General features: G+C 38.4%; 6 protein-coding genes across 8 annotated transcripts; 5 read left to right on the plus strand and 1 right to left on the minus strand.

Annotated features, from left to right (window-relative positions):
• The first annotated feature begins 755 nt into the window (after positions 1 to 755).
• Positions 756 to 2,664, plus strand: LOC9302760 (cysteine desulfurase, mitochondrial). Its single transcript, XM_002864930.2, has one exon. It carries the CDS (start codon positions 987 to 989, stop codon positions 2,346 to 2,348), a length of 1,362 nt encoding a protein of 453 aa, XP_002864976.1. The 5' UTR covers positions 756 to 986; the 3' UTR covers positions 2,349 to 2,664.
• A 1,094-nt stretch (positions 2,665 to 3,758) lies between these two features.
• Positions 3,759 to 5,244, plus strand: LOC9301052 (probable xyloglucan endotransglucosylase/hydrolase protein 6). The gene is made up of 4 exons (XM_021015621.1): positions 3,759 to 4,008; positions 4,116 to 4,216; positions 4,325 to 4,521; positions 4,631 to 5,244. Exons 1-4 carry the CDS (start codon positions 3,813 to 3,815, stop codon positions 5,013 to 5,015), a joined length of 879 nt encoding a protein of 292 aa, XP_020871280.1. The 5' UTR covers positions 3,759 to 3,812; the 3' UTR covers positions 5,016 to 5,244.
• Positions 5,245 to 6,098: 854 nt separating this feature from the next.
• LOC9301053 (E3 ubiquitin-protein ligase FANCL) lies at positions 6,099 to 8,254 on the minus strand. 2 transcript variants are annotated; one of them, XM_002866642.2, is made up of 10 exons: positions 8,103 to 8,254; positions 7,952 to 8,022; positions 7,727 to 7,805; positions 7,569 to 7,643; positions 7,374 to 7,488; positions 7,211 to 7,268; positions 7,054 to 7,134; positions 6,785 to 6,921; positions 6,576 to 6,699; positions 6,099 to 6,480 (listed from the first exon to the last, which is right to left on the minus strand). In XM_002866642.2, exons 1-10 carry the CDS (start codon positions 8,190 to 8,192, stop codon positions 6,384 to 6,386), a joined length of 927 nt encoding a protein of 308 aa, XP_002866688.1. In that variant the 5' UTR covers positions 8,193 to 8,254; the 3' UTR covers positions 6,099 to 6,383. The 2 variants fall into 2 exon arrangements, with proteins under 2 accessions (XP_002866688.1, XP_020871655.1); XM_021015996.1 differs by lacking the exon at positions 7,727 to 7,805 and having other exon boundaries at positions 6,219 to 6,480.
• A 121-nt stretch (positions 8,255 to 8,375) lies between these two features.
• Positions 8,376 to 12,723, plus strand: LOC9302761 (2-oxoglutarate dehydrogenase, mitochondrial). The gene is made up of 9 exons (XM_021015995.1): positions 8,376 to 8,454; positions 8,775 to 10,404; positions 10,502 to 10,728; positions 10,820 to 11,152; positions 11,234 to 11,480; positions 11,567 to 11,695; positions 11,788 to 12,003; positions 12,083 to 12,206; positions 12,291 to 12,723. The coding sequence occupies exons 2-9, from the start codon at positions 8,845 to 8,847 to the stop codon at positions 12,530 to 12,532; spliced, it is 3,078 nt and encodes a 1,025-aa protein (XP_020871654.1). The 5' UTR covers positions 8,376 to 8,454; positions 8,775 to 8,844; the 3' UTR covers positions 12,533 to 12,723.
• A 71-nt stretch (positions 12,724 to 12,794) lies between these two features.
• On the plus strand, positions 12,795 to 15,501 carry LOC9301054 (lysosomal Pro-X carboxypeptidase). Its single transcript, XM_021015997.1, has 10 exons — positions 12,795 to 13,282; positions 13,361 to 13,533; positions 13,619 to 13,752; positions 13,836 to 13,948; positions 14,033 to 14,156; positions 14,260 to 14,409; positions 14,505 to 14,660; positions 14,741 to 14,820; positions 14,917 to 14,966; positions 15,222 to 15,501. The coding sequence occupies exons 1-10, from the start codon at positions 12,879 to 12,881 to the stop codon at positions 15,374 to 15,376; spliced, it is 1,539 nt and encodes a 512-aa protein (XP_020871656.1). The 5' UTR covers positions 12,795 to 12,878; the 3' UTR covers positions 15,377 to 15,501.
• A 290-nt stretch (positions 15,502 to 15,791) lies between these two features.
• Positions 15,792 to 20,484, plus strand: LOC110230450 (protein CROWDED NUCLEI 4). 2 transcript variants are annotated; one of them, XM_021033412.1, is made up of 9 exons: positions 15,792 to 16,277; positions 16,693 to 16,902; positions 16,985 to 17,238; positions 17,340 to 17,610; positions 17,736 to 17,819; positions 17,931 to 19,633; positions 19,727 to 19,940; positions 20,045 to 20,111; positions 20,204 to 20,484. In XM_021033412.1, exons 1-8 carry the CDS (start codon positions 16,065 to 16,067, stop codon positions 20,108 to 20,110), a joined length of 3,015 nt encoding a protein of 1,004 aa, XP_020889071.1. In that variant the 5' UTR covers positions 15,792 to 16,064; the 3' UTR covers position 20,111; positions 20,204 to 20,484. The 2 variants fall into 2 exon arrangements, with proteins under 2 accessions (XP_020889071.1, XP_020889076.1); XM_021033417.1 differs by having other exon boundaries at positions 15,886 to 16,277; positions 20,045 to 20,115.
• Positions 20,485 to 20,852: the final 368 nt, after the last annotated feature.

Consider the following 20,852-nt stretch of genomic DNA (forward strand, 5'->3'; position numbering starts at 1 on the left):
ATAAAATATGCATCCTACAGTAGAATGTAGTCTGAATTTCTGAGATTTTCAAAACTAGAGAAAAGAGATAGAAGGTTCAAAACAGAGCACATAGCTTGAAGCTTAAGATCTCGAGTGAAACCAAACTTGGAGAGCATCAGCTATCTTTGAGGGTTGGAGCTGGTGAATGGATGAGATTCTGTTGCGCACTATACGATCTATACTTGTCTATTGGTTTTTGTGAAATATTATTATATGTTTAAGCTATGGTACTATTTTCTCCTTGATCAGTTCATATACTTGAAATTTGGAAGCCACTGACATATGTGAATTGTGATAGTCAATTCTCAGGCTGAACTATGTTTTGTTGGCTCTCATGTAGTCTTCATTGTGTTGTTTTTCTTTTATAAAGAAATGAAGACGTGTTAAAGGCAATGACAATTTCAAAGCTACACGAATTTTTGCTCTAAGACCAAAAAGTATTCAATTCAACATGGATCATATCATATTTATTCATTGGTGGCCATATTATCAAATTCTACGATATGCAGACTCCATGTATTTTTTAACTAAGTTTTTTTCTTTTGGCGTAACTAAACTAGTCCAAAGCAACCGACTTTTCTATATGTCTGTTGCAATTGTTGTCATTTCTTAACAACTGATTTCTTTCTTAAAAAAAAAAAAAAAATCATTACAAATTTCCATTTGGCGCTTCTATTTTCACCTTTTTAGTGGACCAGGTTAGACAAATATACAAGAGCCTCTTTTTTTAAAAAGGAAATTAGTATTGGGCAAATTACAGGCCCATTATGTATATTAACAGGCCTGTTTCTCATAGGCCTTTGATACTTTCATCGACTCTAATTTAGGGTTTCAGAGACGACCACGTTACCTCCGTCACGAAACCGCCAGTGACTCTATCATCTTCTTCTTCACGAAGCAATCGAATAGAATCAATCAACTAGACAAAAATCGGAAGAAGAAACAAAATCCGAGGTTTTGAATCTATGGCGTCTAAGGTAATCTCTGCCACAATCCGCCGAGCCCTAACCAATCCACACGGCGCTTTTTCCCGGTGTCGCCACCTATCAACCGCCGCTGCTGCGACGGCGGTGAATTACGAGGATGAATCGATTTTGATGAAAGGAGTTCGAATTTCAGGTAGACCTCTTTATTTAGATATGCAAGCGACGACTCCGATTGATCCTAGGGTATTCGATGCGATGAATGATTCTACGATCCATGAGTACGGTAATCCTCACTCGCGAACTCATATGTACGGCTGGGAAGCTGAGAACGCCGTCGAGGTTGCTCGAATCCAGGTCGCGAAACTGATCGAAGCTTCACCGAAGGAGATCATATTCATGTCCGGTGCGACGGAGGCGAACAATACGGCGGTGAAAGGAGTGATGCACTTTTACAGGGACACGAAGAAACACGTTATCACTACACAGACTGAGCACAAGTGTGTGCTTGATTCGTGTAGGCATTTGCAGCAAGAAGGATTTGAGGTAACTTACTTGCCTGTGAAAACTGATGGATTGGTTGATTTAGAGATGTTGAAAGAAGCTATTAGGCCAGACACAGGGCTAGTTTCGATTATGGCTGTGAACAATGAGATTGGTGTGGTTCAGCCTATGGAGGAGATTGGTAGGATTTGCAAAGAGCATAATGTTCCGTTTCATACTGATGCTGCTCAAGCTATTGGGAAGATACCGGTTGATGTTAAGAAGTGGAATGTTGCTTTGATGTCAATGAGTGCTCACAAGATCTATGGACCAAAAGGTGTTGGTGCTTTGTATGTGAGGAGGAGGCCGAGAATCAGGCTTGAGCCGTTGATGAATGGTGGAGGTCAGGAGAGGGGATTACGTAGTGGCACGGGTGCTACGCAGCAGATTGTTGGGTTTGGGGCTGCTTGTGAATTGGCGATGAAGGAGATGGAGTATGATGAGAAGTGGATTAAGGGACTGCAGGAGAGGTTGCTGAATGGGATTAGAGAGAAGCTTGATGGTGTTGTAGTGAATGGTTCAATGGATAGTCGATATGTAGGGAATCTGAATTTGTCGTTTGCTTATGTTGAAGGAGAGAGTCTGTTGATGGGGTTGAAGGAAGTTGCAGTGTCTAGTGGAAGTGCTTGTACTAGTGCGAGTTTGGAGCCTTCTTATGTGTTGAGAGCTTTGGGTGTGGATGAGGACATGGCTCATACTTCGATTAGGTTTGGGATTGGTAGGTTTACCACGAAGGAAGAGATCGATAAAGCGGTCGAGCTTACGGTTAAACAAGTTGAGAAGTTGAGGGAAATGAGCCCGCTTTATGAAATGGTTAAAGAAGGTATCGATATCAAGAACATACAATGGTCTCAACACTGATTTAACAGTTCCACTCAAACTGTTGTGCGGGAGAAGAGGTAAACTCCGGTCTGTACGCTTAGCCGGGGTATGAGCCATGCTGAGATGTTAGTATGAACTATGATATGATCCTGAGTTGTTACTATGTTCTGTTGGTAAGTTATCTATATTGCTTTCTAGAGAGATTCCAAGTGAGAGTTTCTTGTGTGGTTATGTAATAAATCAGAGCAGGAACAAAACTTTATTTCTGGTTAGATTTGTGATCCTTTGAATGATTAATTTTATTTAGGTGTTATGAACCTTAATAGCTACGGTAATACTAAAGTTTTGTTTTGTTTTTCTCCCTATTTATGAAAATGAAAAACTATTTTTGATATATTCCTCTTTTCTCACCTCCGATATGTCGGCGACACACTAAGATGTTGAAGTAACAAAACATGAAATGAAAATTGAAAATCAAGAGGACAGCAACTGTATATTGAAAATTTGGTTTAAACAGCACGATTATAAGGACCTATACTATTAATGTTCTTACCTTGATGATCATAACTCATAAGTATCCCATGTGATTTGGTACCAAAGTTTTTTTTTCAGATCTACCTAAAATCGAGTCGACCTTTGCTACAAACTCAAATATGATCCGAACTATGTAATAAAATTTATATTCTTCTGTTTTTTGTATTCAAATTTGGATAGAAACAAGTATTTAGTAGGTCGTAGGTGGCCCATGGGAATCATCCAATGGATACAAAACCTCATATTATAAATTCTCTATGCCAAAATAATTAGAACCATAGGTTATGTTATGTACCACAACCATCCTTTGATTGAGACATTAAATTCCTTCGCGTTTATAAACCACACTTTCATATACATCTAACATCTTCTTCCCTAACATTTCTTCTCATTGTTTCTTCTATTAATTTTTTTTTGTTTTTTTGAAACATGTCAAAAAGAAAAGAAAAGAATAGATACATTTTGTTAATGTTTTGTAATTGCTCGTTGTACATTAATTACTTTTTCAGCTAATTTGTAAAGAAACTGATCAAATGATGATTGATAATCCTTTTTGTATTAGGAGTGTCATGTCAATGGTGTATAGTGTATATAGCTCTAGCCTTTAGTTCAACGAGTAGAAACGTCATAAGTTTTATCGAAGGAACCACACTTTAAGTCTGATTAGTTTGCAATATGAACACAAGATGATAACCATTCTCAACCTTACATTTTCATTGGCATCAAATTTAGGTCAGGTTTAGAATATAGATTAATAAATGAGTAGGCCAAGAGACTGCTCGCAATTAGCTGTGTGGAAAGCTAAACGATGTCTCCTACCGTCCACGTCAGCGTCTTAAATCCTCAAATCCCATTGGCAACAAAAAAAAACATTGTGTATATAAATACATGTACACTTATCACTCTCTACTCACTTTTAAAACAAACTCATAGGTAAAAAACAGACATTTTTAAAACATAAAAAGTCCCATGGCTAAGATATGTTCCCCTTCTTTTCCCGATACTCCCTTTCTTTACATTTTCACTCTCTTTACACTAATGTTCATTCGGATTTCCGCTCGGCCCGCGACATTCGTCGATGATTTCAAAGCGGCCTGGTCGGAATCTCACATCCGTCAAATGGACGGTGGAAAAGCTATCCAGCTCGTCCTTGATCAGAGCACTGGTACACCAACACCACATATATCCCTTGGATGAAATGGAAACATTTAAAAATTAATGGTGTTTTATGTAATATACTCTCACATGTTCATATATATTTGTCTTTTAAAGGATGTGGATTTGCTTCCAAAAGAAAGTATCTATTCGGACGAGTGAGCATGAAGATCAAACTCATTCCAGGAGACTCTGCCGGTACGGTCACCGCTTTCTACGTAAGTCTATCATTTTACTCCACTAGTTTTTAAAATGTACACATTCACACACTAAAAAATAACATTTTCTTGAAACATTTAACGGTCGAATCATTGATATGTTTACAGATGAACTCCGATACGGCCACGGTGAGAGACGAGCTAGATTTCGAGTTCTTGGGAAACAGAAGTGGTCAACCTTACTCAGTGCAAACTAACATATTTGCTCATGGCAAAGGAGATAGAGAACAAAGAGTTAATCTTTGGTTCGACCCATCTTTGGATTACCACACTTACACTATCTTATGGTCACACAAACACATTGTGTAAGCTTCTCTCTTTATACTTTCGAATAAAAGTTACTGTTTAATCTTTTTTCACCATTTACTGTTTGGAAAAACCTCAATTTAACGTGGGTTTGTTTTGGTTACTTAGTTTTTACGTAGACGATGTGCCAATAAGAGAATACAAAAACAACGAAGCCAAGAACATTGCTTACCCAACATCACAACCTATGGGAGTTTACTCAACATTATGGGAAGCCGATGACTGGGCGACACGTGGCGGATTAGAGAAAATTGATTGGAGCAAAGCTCCGTTTTATGCTTATTACAAAGATTTCGACATCGAAGGTTGTCCTGTTCCCGGACCAACCTTTTGTCCATCGAACCCTCACAATTGGTGGGAGGGTTATGCCTATCAGTCTCTTAACGCCCTCGAAGCTCGACGTTACCGGTGGGTTAGAGTAAACCATATGGTTTATGATTATTGTACCGACCGGTCTAGGTTTCCTGTCCCACCACCGGAGTGTCGTGCTTGAAAATAATTCCATATATACGTACGTTACAATGATCATGTTTCGTCTTGTACGATATTTTATATATATATTAATTGTGGGAAAATGTGGATTGTATTGTCCTCTTATGCAAATGTGCAGACGTACGTGAGTGTTACGTAGTGTGTATAGATATATAGATATAATTGTGATTTGTGGTTATTTGAAAATTTATAAACATAAATGAATTTTGTGAAAACAGGTTAATATGTGACTCTGACCTTATGGCATTGATTGTTTCGAGCACATAACTTTTCTTTCTCTACCAAACAAATTCTGAATCTAAACTCGTAACCTTGAGACACATTTTCTTTAGAAGATCACTAGTACACGCGTAGAGTTGTTGGATTACATGCAAATTTCAAATTGTGAACAAAATATTTGCTTAACCACTCAAATTTTGTAATCTTAATAAAAACTAACCATAAAAACACACAAAATTTAAAACGTACGTATAGATGTTACAAGGATTCGTTGCACGAAGAGGATATTATTGGTTTGGCTATATGGTCCCATTGCCAACAAAGGCGTCAGATTTGCATTAAACCTTAGAAGGAAAATGTCTTATCAAGCTCAGAACTTGTTGAAATAATGTGGAACTCACTAAGAAATGCCAAGAAAACTTGAAATCAATGGGCATTGATGTTATATCTAATTTTTCAGCTTTGAAATCGAACTAGTCTCATTTAGTTTTGCCCTGATAAGTATTTTTTCCTTTTCACATTATTTTATGTTCTTGTTGAATGAAATACTATGATACTAATCAGAAATACTTCCAAGATGACATGATATAGTAAATTTACTAAAAGTCACACATACTCACAAATCCAAATGAAATTTTGTTTTTATAGTAAAATCTGTCCTAAAATTTGCAACCCAAAAAGATTCACCTTAATTCATAACTCCATATTTCTTCAATATTCAACTTTGTGGGTTTGATTGGTTCAATATTCAATAAGCAAAGTAGTTTTTTTGCTTAGTAAATTTTTGTTTAAATTAGAAGACTTTTGAGGTCTTAAGCATAGATTGATTTAGCCACCGACAGTACTACTACAGCTGGAGAGAAAGGATTCAAATAATAGCATTCAAATACTCTTTTTCAAAATTACCAAGTAAAAGAGTTATTATTGCTTGAAACTCCACATTGATGGTGATTGATAGATCAGCTTTGGGATTGAGTGGCCACAAAGGAAAAAAGAAGGTACATTCACCTTTCTTATTTGAAAGCTACATGGGTCTTATCTTAAACGTACAGAAGAAAAATAGTAAAAAGGAACTTTTGTCCTCACTTACTACTACTCATCACTGTACTAACTCTTCTCTTTGTATCATGTTTCATTAGAACTTTCAGAATCAGCTAATTAGCAAGTTTGGCTTCAAATGGTTGTTGATTTTGACTGCCACTGGGTCTGAACAATAAGGACAGTTCCCAAACAGAACATCAAATGACCTGCAAGAAATTGGATCATAGTTGAGCTTTAGAGCATAAGGATTACGTGTGTGTGTTTGGATATGAGAGAGTGAGAGATTAAGGTTTTCACTTACTGTCTTGTTGTTGTGATAGACCTTAACCAGTCTGTGAGGCAAAGGCTATGGAAAGACTTGTTGCAACTGATGTTTTCACATGTGTAATCTGTTTGCGTCCCACTTCTAGCTCCGAGCTCCTCATCTTAGTTTAAAGTAAATGAGAAGTTAGTGAACCATCAGCAAGGTACTATTCTGAAGCATTGCTTTTTTTCGGTTTGAGAAATCACCGGTGGGTAGAAACTGCGCATAGCAAATTCCACATTCAACTTGTTGTTGATTTTCTTCCTCTTGGAGACCTAAAGGCTTTGGAAGCTCAGTACCTAGAATACATTCGAGGTTTTCAGGAAATGGTCTTTCCTTTGACCTGTATTATTATCATTAATCGTGATTCCTGATTTCAACAGTCCATAAAACCTCACTATTTCTTATTAACTCCATGCTATATAACCTATCGAAAGAGATTTACAATGGGAGAGTAGAGACAAAAGAATATTACCATTTTTTGCTATTTCTTCTCCATAACATATGTAAGCTGTTCATATGCGTAGCTGGAGGCACAGGACCAATAAACCGGCATCTGTCTAAGAAATTCACTATTAAAAAACTGCCGAAACAGATGTTATTGTGAGTGTGTGAGTAGTGTAGAAACATACTCTGGTAGGGATTTAGGGTCTTTGAAGTCGATATGAACAATGAGGATGCAATCATTTCCTGAGAAAAAATGAACCAATTAGTAGATAGATAAAAAGTGAATCTCGTCAAGACAGAAAATAAAAGAGTATCCAGACAAATGGAATAGAGATAAAGGTAATAAACCAGCATGAATCCGGCGGATAGCGGAGGCGCGAGATGGTTGTTTGGCATCAACAATACAGAGAGATTTGTCGATATCGTCCAAGACAGACCAAAATTCTTGAAGATAGTCCAAATGCTGTTAACAAAAAAAAGAAGCTGATTATGTGTGTTAGCTGATTAAAGAGAGAATGTAGCAAGTCGTATAATCTAATATACCTTTTGGAATTGGTACATCAAATCCTTCAATCTTGAACTTGTTGACCATTCTAAAGTAAACATATATGGCACATCCTACATCGAGCAAAAGTTAACCGGGCAATTCGGAAAATCCGCTATGGAGAACGGAAAAAGTTTAAGGATTTGACAAAACAAACCGCAGAAACAGAAGGTGGTGAATTAGGATAGTCTCTGTTCAGTTGAAATTCTAAGTTATGTGCCCTTCCCTTCTTATCGCTGTACATGATCATGATGATAATAATGTTCAGATCACAAAACTACCATGTCACATGAATATTGAGATACATATAATGCAATGTACTAATCACATTATCCATTAGCCAAAGATTTTGAAGCGAAACCCTAAAAATTGTGGAACTTACAAAATCTGAAAGCTGAAAAACGTTAAATCTCCACCTAATCTCCTTAGCGGTTCCCATCCAATTTCCTCTATCTAACAAACCAATACAAAAAAATTCGTTCAGAGCAATCAATTTTAAGAAAAAAAAGGAAGAGATCGATGATTAACCAAACCTCCGAGTAAACTTTCCGGTAAAACGAAGAAGACTTTGCTAATTCCTCGCATCTTTCACGTCCTATACATTCTCCAGAACCCTTCATCATCTACGCAGATTCAACGCAGATCATCTTCAACCTCTGGAAACTTCTGCATTTTTTTGGTTCGTGTTGACTGTTGAGTGAAGAAGAATTTGAGTGTTACGTTTTGGGCCTGAAAGCCCAATATTTGATGATTCTTATTAAGGCCCATTTAATAAGCCCATTTCAGGCCCATTATTTCAAGGCGGTGCACTTTCTTACTTTTCCTTCTCTCTTTCTCTGTCTCCTAGAAGCTACTTCACTGGGATCGTCTTCATCATTGATCCAGGTTCGTCTTCTTCGTATGTTTTAATTTCTCTACTTTTTTTTTTGTTATTTTGATTTTCTCTGATGGAAATTCTCCGAAATGAAAGTTGTTGAGCTAAAATATTTGGGAATTCTGAAATTTTTTCGATGATCTGAATGATGTCAGATCGCTGAGAAATTATTTGATTTATGGGTTATAATCGTTTTCAGATTTGTATGTTTTGTGTCCTTGCATGAGATAATAACTAAGTCGTTACTTGTTTAGCCATTTTTGAGTACTTATCTACTTTCTTTTTTTGTTGTTGAGTATTTTATTCTGTTGTTTAATGATATCATTTTCAGGTTCAGAGAAAAAAAAATTCGAGATTCTGGGATTGTATGATTTGTTGTTGGCTGATAGATTACTTAAGCTATGGTTTGGTTTAGAACTGGTTCTTCTGTGGCAAAGCTTGCCATAAGAAGGACACTGTCTCAGTCTCAGTGTTGTTCATTTGCCACTAGAACAAGGGTTTTGCCTTCTCAAACCCGATGTTTTCACTCTACAATACTCAAATCAAAGGCAGAGTCTGCTGCTCCTGTTCCACGTCCTGTCCCACTTTCCAAGCTAACTGATAGCTTCTTAGATGGAACAAGCAGTGTGTATCTCGAGGAGCTACAAAGAGCTTGGGAGGCTGATCCCAACAGTGTTGATGAGTCGTGGGATAACTTTTTTAGGAACTTTGTCGGTCAGGCTGCTACATCTCCTGGTATCTCGGGGCAAACCATTCAAGAAAGCATGCGTTTGTTGTTACTTGTTAGAGCTTATCAGGTTAATGGACACATGAAGGCCAAGCTTGACCCTTTGGGTCTAGAGAAGAGAGAGATTCCAGAAGATCTCACGCCAGGTCTTTATGGGTTTACTGAGGCTGATCTTGATCGGGAATTCTTTCTGGGTGTATGGAGGATGTCGGGTTTTCTCTCTGAGAACCGTCCGGTTCAAACACTGAGGGCTATACTGTCGAGGCTTGAGCAGGCTTACTGTGGGACTATAGGGTATGAGTACATGCACATTGCTGATAGGGATAAATGTAACTGGTTGAGAGACAAGATCGAGACCCCAACACCTCGACAGTACAATAGTGAGCGTCGGATGGTTATTTATGATAGGCTTACCTGGAGCACACAGTTTGAGAATTTCTTGGCTTCTAAGTGGACCACGGCTAAAAGATTTGGACTCGAAGGTGCTGAGTCTTTGATTCCAGGCATGAAGGAGATGTTCGATAGGTCTGCAGATCTCGGGGTAGAGAACATAGTTATCGGAATGCCCCATAGGGGTCGACTTAATGTTTTGGGTAATGTTGTTAGAAAACCTCTACGTCAAATATTCAGCGAGTTTAGTGGTGGTACTAGGCCAGTAGATGAAGTTGGGCTTTACACCGGAACAGGTGATGTAAAATACCACTTGGGTACATCTTATGATCGCCCAACTAGAGGAGGCAAACATCTCCACTTGTCTTTGGTAGCAAATCCCAGTCACTTGGAAGCAGTAGATCCTGTTGTGATGGGTAAAACCAGAGCGAAACAATATTACACAAAAGACGAGAACAGAACAAAGAACATGGGTGTTTTGATCCATGGGGATGGTAGCTTTGCCGGACAAGGTGTGGTATATGAAACTCTGCATCTTAGTGCACTTCCTAACTACTGTACCGGTGGAACAGTGCACATTGTGGTCAATAATCAAGTGGCTTTCACAACCGATCCCAGGGAAGGAAGGTCTTCACAGTATTGCACTGATGTTGCAAAGGCTTTGAGTGCCCCAATTTTTCATGTCAATGCAGATGACATTGAAGCAGTAGTGCATGTTTGTGAGCTTGCTGCTGAGTGGCGCCAGACATTCCATTCTGATGTTGTTGTTGATTTAGTATGCTACCGTCGCTTTGGGCATAACGAGATAGACGAACCGTCATTCACGCAACCAAAAATGTACAAGGTCTGGCATTTAATCTAATTTTCACTTCGTTATTTCCAGGATTTCTTTTCATGTAATATTTTTTTGTTTAAAACCGGATGTTACTTGTTGTTGATAGGTGATACGCAATCATCCCTCGTCGCTTCAAATCTACCAGGAGAAGCTCTTGCAATCTGGACAGGTAACAGAAGAAGATATTGATAAGATTCAAAAGAAAGTAAGCTCTATCCTAAATGAAGAATTTAGGGCAAGTAAAGATTATATTCCACAAAAACGTGACTGGCTGGCAAGTCATTGGACTGGATTCAAGTCACCGGAGCAGATTTCTAGGATCCGAAACACTGGGTATGAAGATGTTCATTTTATTTAGTTTGTTATTGCCTTTGGCCTTTTTGTTTTTTTCCCCAATGTAACAGCTTGCCTTGTTCGCTTGCAGTGTGAAGCCAGAGATTTTGAAGAATGTGGGGAAGGCAATCTCAACCTTCCCAGAGAACTTCAAGCCACACCGAGGGGTGAAAAGAGTTTATGAACAACGTGCTCAAATGATTGAATCGGGAGAAGGCATTGACTGGGGACTTGGAGAAGCTCTTGCTTTTGCTACACTGGTTGTTGAAGGCAACCACGTTCGGCTAAGTGGTCAAGATGTTGAAAGAGGAACTTTCAGTCACAGACACTCAGTGCTTCATGATCAGGAAACTGGCGAGGAGTATTGTCCCTTAGATCACCTGACCATGAACCAAGACCCTGAAATGTTCACTGTCAGTAACAGGTATGTTTTTGTGAATCTCTGGAGATCGTAACCACTCTTCAATTGTTTTCTACATGATCTTTGCGTTGTTTGTGTATGCAGCTCTCTTTCAGAATTTGGTGTTCTCGGTTTCGAACTGGGTTATTCGATGGAAAATCCCAATTCTCTGGTGTTATGGGAAGCTCAGTTTGGAGACTTTGCTAACGGCGCACAAGTTATGTTTGATCAGTTCATAAGCAGTGGGGAAGCCAAATGGCTCCGTCAAACTGGTCTAGTAGTTCTACTTCCTCATGGATATGATGGTCAGGGTCCTGAACATTCCAGTGGAAGATTGGAACGTTTCCTTCAGGTATATTACATGACCGATACTTACCCATTAAGTTTCTCTCCACTTTTCGTATTTGTTTCCCTCTCATTTGAAGATTTTAACTGCAGATGAGTGATGACAATCCTTACGTTATCCCTGAGATGGATCCAACTCTTCGAAAGCAGATTCAAGAATGTAATTGGCAAGTTGTTAATGTTACTACACCTGCCAACTATTTCCATGTTCTGCGTCGGCAGGTAAAATTTTATCTGAAGTGTATAGAAGGTTACGACTTTATTCTTTTGCTCTTCATACACATACACACACGCTTGATATCATCCATTTGCAGATACACAGGGACTTCCGCAAGCCCCTTATAGTAATGTCTCCCAAAAACTTGCTTCGTCACAAACAGTGTGTATCTAATCTCTCGGAATTCGATGATGTTAAAGGACATCCTGGTTTTGACAAGCAAGGAACTCGATTTAAACGGTTGATCAAAGATCAAAGTGGTCACTCTGATCTTGAAGAAGGTATCAGACGTCTAGTCCTCTGCTCTGGGAAGGTAAAAAACAAAAGATCCCAATTTTTCCTAACAAAGTTCTCACATTCTGAAATTTAATACTTCAAACGTCAATGATCAGGTCTACTATGAGCTTGACGAAGAGCGAAAGAAGTCTGAAACAAACGATGTAGCCATTTGCAGAGTAGAGCAGCTTTGTCCATTCCCTTATGATCTCATCCAAAGAGAACTAAAGCGATATCCAAGTAGGTGTCGAAACTCAGGACTGTGTTTGATGGTTTTTGATTGAATATGGAACTCTCTGAAAACTTGTTCTTGTATTTCTACAGATGCAGAGATCGTGTGGTGTCAAGAAGAGCCGATGAACATGGGAGGATACCAATACATAGCACTAAGGCTTTGCACCGCGATGAAAGCACTGCAAAGAGGAAACTTCAACGACATTAAGTACGTTGGTCGTCTTCCATCAGCAGCTACAGCTACAGGATTTTACCAGCTTCATGTTAAGGAGCAGACTGATCTTGTGAAAAAAGCTCTTCAACCTGACCCCATCACCCCCGTCCTCCCTTAAATTGGACAGCTTGAGAGGCTTGAGCCTCTTATAAAGAAAGACCAACACAAAAATAAAGATTCCTGAGAGAATGAATCTTTTTGGTTACCAAATAGTGTCACTGGAAAATAAACAGATGTTTGCTAGACTTACAAATTTAAGTTTATTCGATTTGTTTGGTTTGTTGCAAAATAAAATTATAGGATTTAATCAAGATTAAAAAAAAAAAAAAAAATTATACCGTTTGGTTTAATATGATAATTTGGTTCAACTGTGGATTGATTCTGGTTCGGTTTGGTTTTATTAGTGACTGTAGTTGTGCAAGCAATCATTTTTGGTGAGAAAAAGCTTCCAAAGTTAAAGAGTTATGGCGAACCATTTTTGCTTGCTTCTGATCTTCACTTTCTTCACTCTATTGTTTCCGTCAAACGGATCGTCACTGTCTTCTTCCAAGCTTTTACCTCGTTTCCCTCGCTACACTTCCCGGAACCGAGGCAGAATCCAGCAGTTCCGGGGAGATCGAAACGAGTATCGATACGAGACTAAGTTCTTCTCTCAGCAGCTTGACCACTTCAGCTTCGCCGATCTTCCCAAATTCCCGCAACGCTACTTGATCAATTCCGATTACTGGCTTGGTGCTTCTGCGCTGGGACCTATCTTCCTATACTGCGGCAACGAAGGTGATATTGAGTGGTTTGCTACAAACTCTGGATTCATTTGGGATATCGCTCCTAAGTTCGGTGCCTTGCTTGTTTTCCCTGAGGTTCGTTCGTGTTTATTTTTCCTGTTTCAACATAGTCACGGATAAAAGAAGCAATTCGTTACTGATTTCTGGGATTTTGGTATTAGCATAGGTATGCCTTATGGAAGCATGGAAGAAGCTTACAAGAACGCTACCACTTTATCATATCTCACAACTGAACAAGCTCTTGCTGATTTTGCTGTTTTTGTCACTGATTTGAAACGCAACTTGTCTGCCGAAGCTTGCCCAGTTGTGTTGTTTGGTGGATCATATGGTGGAAGTAAGTGAGAATCATATGATTGTTTTTGTGTTAGTGGAATGCTTTTGAATGTGATTTTTGTGTGTGTTTGTTGTTGATGAAACAGTGTTAGCAGCATGGATGAGGCTCAAGTATCCTCACATTGCAATAGGAGCTTTAGCTTCCTCAGCTCCAATTCTTCAGTTTGAAGATATTGTACCTCCTGAGACGTTCTATGACATTGCATCAAATGATTTCAAGGTGTAAATGTTTTTTGCTTTGTTAGTCGATTGACTATATCTCGTCTTTCGTTTTTCAGATCGTGACCGGGTTTTTGTTTGTAGCGTGAGAGTAGCAGCTGCTTCAACACCATTAAGGACTCGTGGGATGCAATAATAGCAGAGGGTCAGAAGGAGAATGGCCTTCTGCAGCTGACGAAAACTTTTCACTTTTGTCGGTAAACGAATAAATTGGAGTTAGTGTACGCTTGTAAAGTGTATTAATTAGTAATAGCTTAATTGGTTTGTTGCTCGATTTGCAGGGTTTTGAACAGTACTGATGACCTTTCAGACTGGCTGGACTCTGCTTATAGTTATTTGGCAATGGTGGACTATCCGTATCCTGCTGACTTCATGATGCCTTTGCCTGGACATCCCATTAGAGAGGTATATTATGGGAAGTAACACTTTATGATTTTATACTGATATTGTTCAGCCAAGTTTTGAAGTCCCAATCATTCTTTGTTCAATGTTGTTTATCTTCCTTTAGGTCTGCAGAAAAATTGATGGTGCTCATAGTGATGCTAGCATCCTAGATCGCATATTTGCAGGAATAAGTGTGTACTACAACTATACTGGGAATGTTGACTGCTTCAAGTTGGATGATGACCCTCATGGTTTGGATGGATGGAATTGGCAGGTATGAAAAGATCAACTGCTTTATTTATCTTTCCCTTTTCCGATATTTTTTTAGTGAATTTACCATTATTCACTTTCACCATCCGTTTACAATAGGCATGCACGGAGATGGTAATGCCCATGTCTAGCAACCAAGAAAAGAGCATGTTTCCTGCTTATGATTTTAATTACTCTTCATACAAAGAGGAATGCTGGAATACATTCCGAGTCAATCCAAGACCCAAATGGGTCACAACAGAGTTCGGTGGACATGTAAGACATCTTTTTGATAAACTCAAGATTCTTTTTATGCTGTGTTCTGAATCTTTTACTATCTCTCTCTAATGTAAAAGGATATAGAGACCACCTTGAAGTTGTTTGGAAGTAACATCATTTTCTCAAATGGTATGTTAGATCCTTGGAGTGGTGGCAGGTAAGAATATTCTTCCCTTTACTCATATCCCAAGAGCTATTTTACAAAACGAATTTCGTAATCGCGATGAATGATTGACTCATAATATGTATGCAGTGTTCTCAAGAACTTATCCAATACCATTGTTGCTCTTGTCACAAAAGAAGGTATATATGTAAAAGCCTCATCAATCCCTCTCCTAACTGATCTGCTTTTTAATTTGCATAGACTTAAACCGTTTGATCATAATAGTAGTAGTCTACAAATTTCATGGAATTGCAAAAAAATCACAATTCGAATCGATGTGATGAATTATTTTTGGTATATCTATCTCACAACATCAGAATAATCATAATCATCATCCATTCTCTTTGAAACTCACAAACAAAGTTGATAATGGCTTTCTTCTTTCTCTTTATCAGGTGCACACCATTTGGATCTACGACCTTCAACACCAGAAGACCCGAAATGGCTTGTGGACCAGCGAGAAGCCGAGATACAGTTGATTCAAGGATGGATAGAAACTTATCGACTAGAAAAAGAAGCTAAGGTTTCTCTGTTAAAACGTTCTTGGTAAGAGAACAATGTAAGGAATCGCCTCAGTGTGTTTTCCACGAAACTTAGAATCTGCAAACTTTGTATTGTAACATATCTGCTTTGAATAAATTCATGTAAGCTCTCAATGATCACTAATCTTTTCTACTTGCTTATTTTATATTGAATACACGCAAACAAAAGAAGTACAAAATTAGATTTATGAGGCTGGCTATACACCCAAACACATCTGTCAAGTGAGAACAAAGAAGATATTAAAGAATCATACTATCTTCTAAAATCTAAATAATTAACTTTCATCTAGATTGTGGTTTTAAGTTAATGACAGAGACAGAGAGTACAAAACTTAAAATTTAATTACGATACATTCATGTCTCTTGAAAAAATCAAAAATTTAATTACCATATAATCACCTCGTTTAAACTTTAAACTAAATTGAAAATTTTGGTATTGGCCGCTAAAAACGAGGAGAAGGCTTTAAACGCCATCGTTTTGGTACTTTGACTGGTGGAATAAAAACCCTTTTGACTCAAACGTCGACCTAAAAAAAAAAAAGAGAGAGACTAGACTTCTCTACGACGGACTGTCACAGAACTCTTCTTTGTTGTGTGAGAGAGAGAGAAAAAGTGAAGAGACAAGCACCGTGCTTTTGATCGGAGATCGGAGGAATTTAGATTCGGTTCTCTGTCTTTGTGCTATTGGGAGAGACGATGGCAACTTCTCGTTCGGAGCGATTTCCGATAACGCCGACTACGGCGGCTACTAATAGATTGACGATTACGCCTAATTCTAGGGTTTTGAAAAGCCCTCTCACTGAAGAAGTCATGTGGAAAAGGCTTAAGGATGCTGGGTTTGATGAACAATCGATCAAGAAGAGGGATAAAGCCGCCTTAATCGCTTACATCGCCAAGCTGGAATCTGAGGTTTGCTTCTCGATTTTTTCGTTGAATTCCTCATTCTTTAGTGTTTTGACTAGAGTGTTATAGGCGGGAACACAATGAAACTAACTAATGAGAATGTTATAATTACTGGGATTAGCTTGTGCCCTAAAAGTTTGATTCTTCAGTTCATATGAATGTATTTAATTCGTTTTTGTGAATGCCCTTAATTGTTTCAGTCATCTCCGTTACGCTCCTGTGTCAATCCTGACAATTTATTGGATGGAGTTGGTTTACTGCAGTTATTATTGCTTTGCTTTTGAGACCTTTAAAGTTTCGATTTTGTTTCCTCTTTTAAGCTTGATTGGTTTAGATCGTTGTATTGGCTAAGCTTATCTCTTGCGTGTTTTATTAAAAAAACCTATTGGCATTTGCTATATTGATCTTAATTTTCATGTAGGTTTATGATTACCAACACAACATGGGTCTTCTCCTTTTGGAGAAAAACGAATTGCTGTCTAAGTATGAAGAGATTAAGGCCTCTGTGGATGAGTCTGACCTAACACATATGCGAGAGAAATCGGCTTATGTCTCGGCTCTAGCTGAAGCAAAGAAACGAGAAGAGAGTTTGAAGAAGGATGTAGGCGTTGCAAAAGAGTGTATATCTAGTGTAAGTTCTTAACTTTGAGAGCTAGCAAAGGCATGTTGTTTCCAGTCTGTTTATTGATTTTGTTTTGTTCTTTTTCTCTCAGCTGGAGAAGACTTTGCATGAGATGCGTGCAGAATGTGCCGAAACAAAAGTTTCTGCTGGGAGTAAAATCTCGGAAGCTCATGTTATGATTGAGGATGCTCTGAAGAAACATGCAGATGCTGAAGCAAAAATGCGTGCAGCAGAAGCTTTACAAGCAGAAGCCAACCGTTATCACCGAATTGCAGAGAGAAAGTTGAAAGAAGTTGAAAGTCGTGAAGATGATCTTACTCGGCGTCTTGCATCTTTCAAGTCTGAGTAAGTCTTTTTGTCTCGGCTAACTGGACTTTAGTACTTGTATTGTATTATGAAGGTGTGGGATGAAGTTGTTGTATTGGTTCTTTCTTTACATGGTTTAGGTCTGAAACGAAAGAGAACGAGATGGTTATTGAGCGACAGACTTTAAATGAGAGGCGGAAGAGCTTGCAGCAAGAGCAAGAAAGGTTATTGGATGCACAAGTTTCACTAAATCAAAGAGAAGATCATATTTTTGCTAGATCCCAAGAATTAGCTGAACTTGAAAAGGGGTTAGATACTGCAAAGACCACATTTGAGGAGGAACGTAAAGCCTTCGAAGACAAAAAATCCAACTTGGAGATTGCATTAGCCCTGCGTGCTAAAAGAGAAGAGGTTTGTTTGTATTCACACAAGTATCTGTTATTTTTGGTTTTGCATTATACGTCATTAAAAAAATTTCTGGGAGACAAGAATCAAGATAGTAATGTGTCATGTTTTGTTTTTCTTGCAAAAAACAGGCTGTCTCTGAAAGGGAATCTTCGCTACTTAAGAAGGAGCAAGAGCTGCTTGTTGCTGAAGAAAAAATTGCCAGCAAGGAATCTGTGAGTTTACTTGTTCAATCCGACCAACCTTGTAGTTATCATTCATACTTTTAGTTTTGTGTTCATTTGTTTGCTTGATTTAATGAAAATGCTTTTTAACTTTCAATACAGGAACTAATTCAGAACGTCTTAGCGAATCAAGAAGTTATCCTGAGGAAAAGAAAATCCGATGTGGAAGCTGAATTGGAATGTAAGAGCAAATTGGTGGAAGTTGAAATCGAGAGCAAGAGACGGGCTTGGGAATTAAGGGAGGTTGATATCAAGCAGAGGGAAGACCTAGTTGTTGAAAAAGAACATGACTTGGAAGTTCAATCAAGGGCATTGGCAGAGAAAGAAAAGGATATAACAGAGAAGTCTTATAACATTGAAGAGAAAGAGAAGAATTTGATTGCTACAGAGAAAGATATTAACCTTAAGACAACTCTGCTGGAGAGTGAGAAGGAACGGCTTAGAAAATTGGACCTGGAGCTGCAGCAGTCTTTGATGTCATTAGAAGACAAGAGAAAACTGGTTGATTCTGCAACACAAAAACTTGAAGCCTTGAAGAGTGAGACAAGCGAATTATCTACTCTGGAGATGAAACTCAAGGAGGAGTTAGATGATTTGAGGGCCCAAAAGCTTGAAATGCTGGCTGAAGCAGATAGATTGAAGGTGGAGAAGGCTAAATTTGAGGCTGAGTGGGAACACATTGATGTAAAGAGGGAAGAGTTAACAAAAGAAGCAGAGTATATAACTCGTCAAAGAGAGGCTTTTTCAATGTATCTCAAGGACGAGCGTGATAACATCAAAGAGGAAAGAGATGCATTGAGAAATCAGCACAAAAACGATGTGGAGTCGCTAAACCGAGAGCGTGAAGAATTCATGAATAAGATGGTGGAGGAACATTCTGAATGGCTTAGCAAGATACAGCGTGAGCGTGCTGACTTCTTGTTGGGCATTGAGATGCAGAAACGAGAGTTGGAGTATTGCATTGAAAATAAGCGAGAAGAATTGGAAAATTCCTCGAGGGAGAGAGAGAAGGCTTTTGAGCAAGAGAAGAAGTTGGAAGAGGAGCGTATACAGTCGCTTAAGGAAATGGCAGAGAAAGAGTTAGAACATGTCCAAGTGGAACTAAAGAGGTTGGATGCTGAGAGGTTGAAGATCAAACTGGATCGTGAAAGAAGAGAGAGGGAGTGGGCTGAGTTAAAGGATTCGGTTGAGGAGCTAAAGGTGCAACGAGAAAAACTAGAGACGCAAAGGCATATGCTTCGAGCTGAAAGAGATGAAATCCGACATGAGATTGAAGAACTGAAGAAATTAGAGAATCTGAAAGTTGCATTAGATGATATGTCCATGGCTAAAATGCAGCTGTCCAATTTAGAGCGTAGCTGGGAAAAGGTTTCTGCTTTGAAACAGAAGGTTGTATCTCGGGATGATGAACTAGATATGCAAAATGGAGTTAGCACTGTGAGTAATAGCGAAAATGGCTACAACTCTTCTATGGAAAGACAGAACGGCTTAACCCCTTCATCTGCTACTCCATTTTCATGGATAAAACGATGCACTAATCTGATATTCAAGACTTCTTCAGAGAAATCCCCCCTAATGCATCATCATGAAGAAGGAGGATCGCCTTCAGAAAAGTTGAAGCTAGAATCGTCGAAAAGAGAAGAAAAAGCTTACACTGAGGGGCTGTCTATTACGGTTGAAAGACTTGAAGCAGGAAGGAAAAGAAGAGGTAACACATCTGGAGATGACACTAGCGAACCAAGCAATAACAAAAAGAGGAAACATGATGTTACCCAAAAATATTCTGATGAAGCTGATACCCAGAGGTAAAATCTGATCATTCAATAGCAAATTTTACACATTTGTTTTATATTGTTTTACTGTTATCAAAACTGAATCTTGCATCTTATTTTTCTCAGTGTCATATCAAGCCCTCAAAACGTGCCTGAGGACAAACATGAACTACCATCAAGCCATACCCAGACACCAAGTGGTATGGTAGTGATCAGTGAAACCGTTAAGATCACGACAGTAACGTGTGAGACAGAGGTCACCAACAAAGTCACAACCCTTGAGTGCTCAGAAAGTCCTTCTGAAGCAGGGAGAAAGATGGGAGAGGAGACACAAGATCAGGTAGTTTTCTTGAACAGACACTCTTGAAAGGAAAATTACGTGATAGCTTTTTCAAGCAAACTTGATAACAGATGAATTATGATACCCTTTGGCTTTTGCTGTAGAGTGGGATAAACGCGTCTGAAACAGTGGCTCAGAAAGAAGCTGCAACAGAAGATATATGCATATAAGGTACGTACGTATCAGTCTTCTCCAAATAACCAACCCCAACAGAAAGTTCAAATTGACTAACAAGAGTTGTTGTTTCTTGTCTGGTGATGCAGAAACTCTACGAATCCTTTTGGGGTTTGGTTTATAGAGAAGATAAGGGTATGTAAATGGATTTGAAAACTCGATCTCTGGATGTGAGATAATTCATAGTCAGTTTTAATATTTTTTCAGATTTGAGAGTGAGTGTAGTAGTGTTGGTTAGGTAAGGTAGGTAGGGAAGAATCGTTGGGTTTTCTAGTGTGTTGCAGTGTGTGTATTTGAGAATATATGATTTGTGAGGGATTTCAAGACTAAAAGCTGAAATCATTATCGTGTTTTATTGTTTCTTCGACTTTTTAGCTCATTGGTCAAGTGTCAACGGCTCTTGTCAGTCTGTTCTGTTATGCCATACAGTTATACGCTATTCCCACATTATGTAGGTTTCTTTCTAGCCCAGCCCACAAAACTTAAAAGATTAAAATAAAATAATATTTAAATGTCAGATTAAAATAAAATAATATTTAAATGTCAATTTGGTTTTTTTTTTTTAAGGGAATCACGAGATTTTAGAATTAAGTCGCCAATTAAATTTAGATGGTGAATAATCCTTTTTTATTTTTTGGTAGGAGGTGAATAATCCTTTTTACAGCCCATCTTTGTACCTTATTAGACAGAAAATAGGTTTAATTTGATGTCCAAAAAAAACAGAATTAATCAATCTAG

This window comes from Arabidopsis lyrata, assembly GCF_000004255.2.
Source record: "Arabidopsis lyrata subsp. lyrata unplaced genomic scaffold ARALYscaffold_8, whole genome shotgun sequence".
Classification (NCBI taxonomy): Eukaryota; Viridiplantae; Streptophyta; class Magnoliopsida; order Brassicales; family Brassicaceae; genus Arabidopsis; species Arabidopsis lyrata.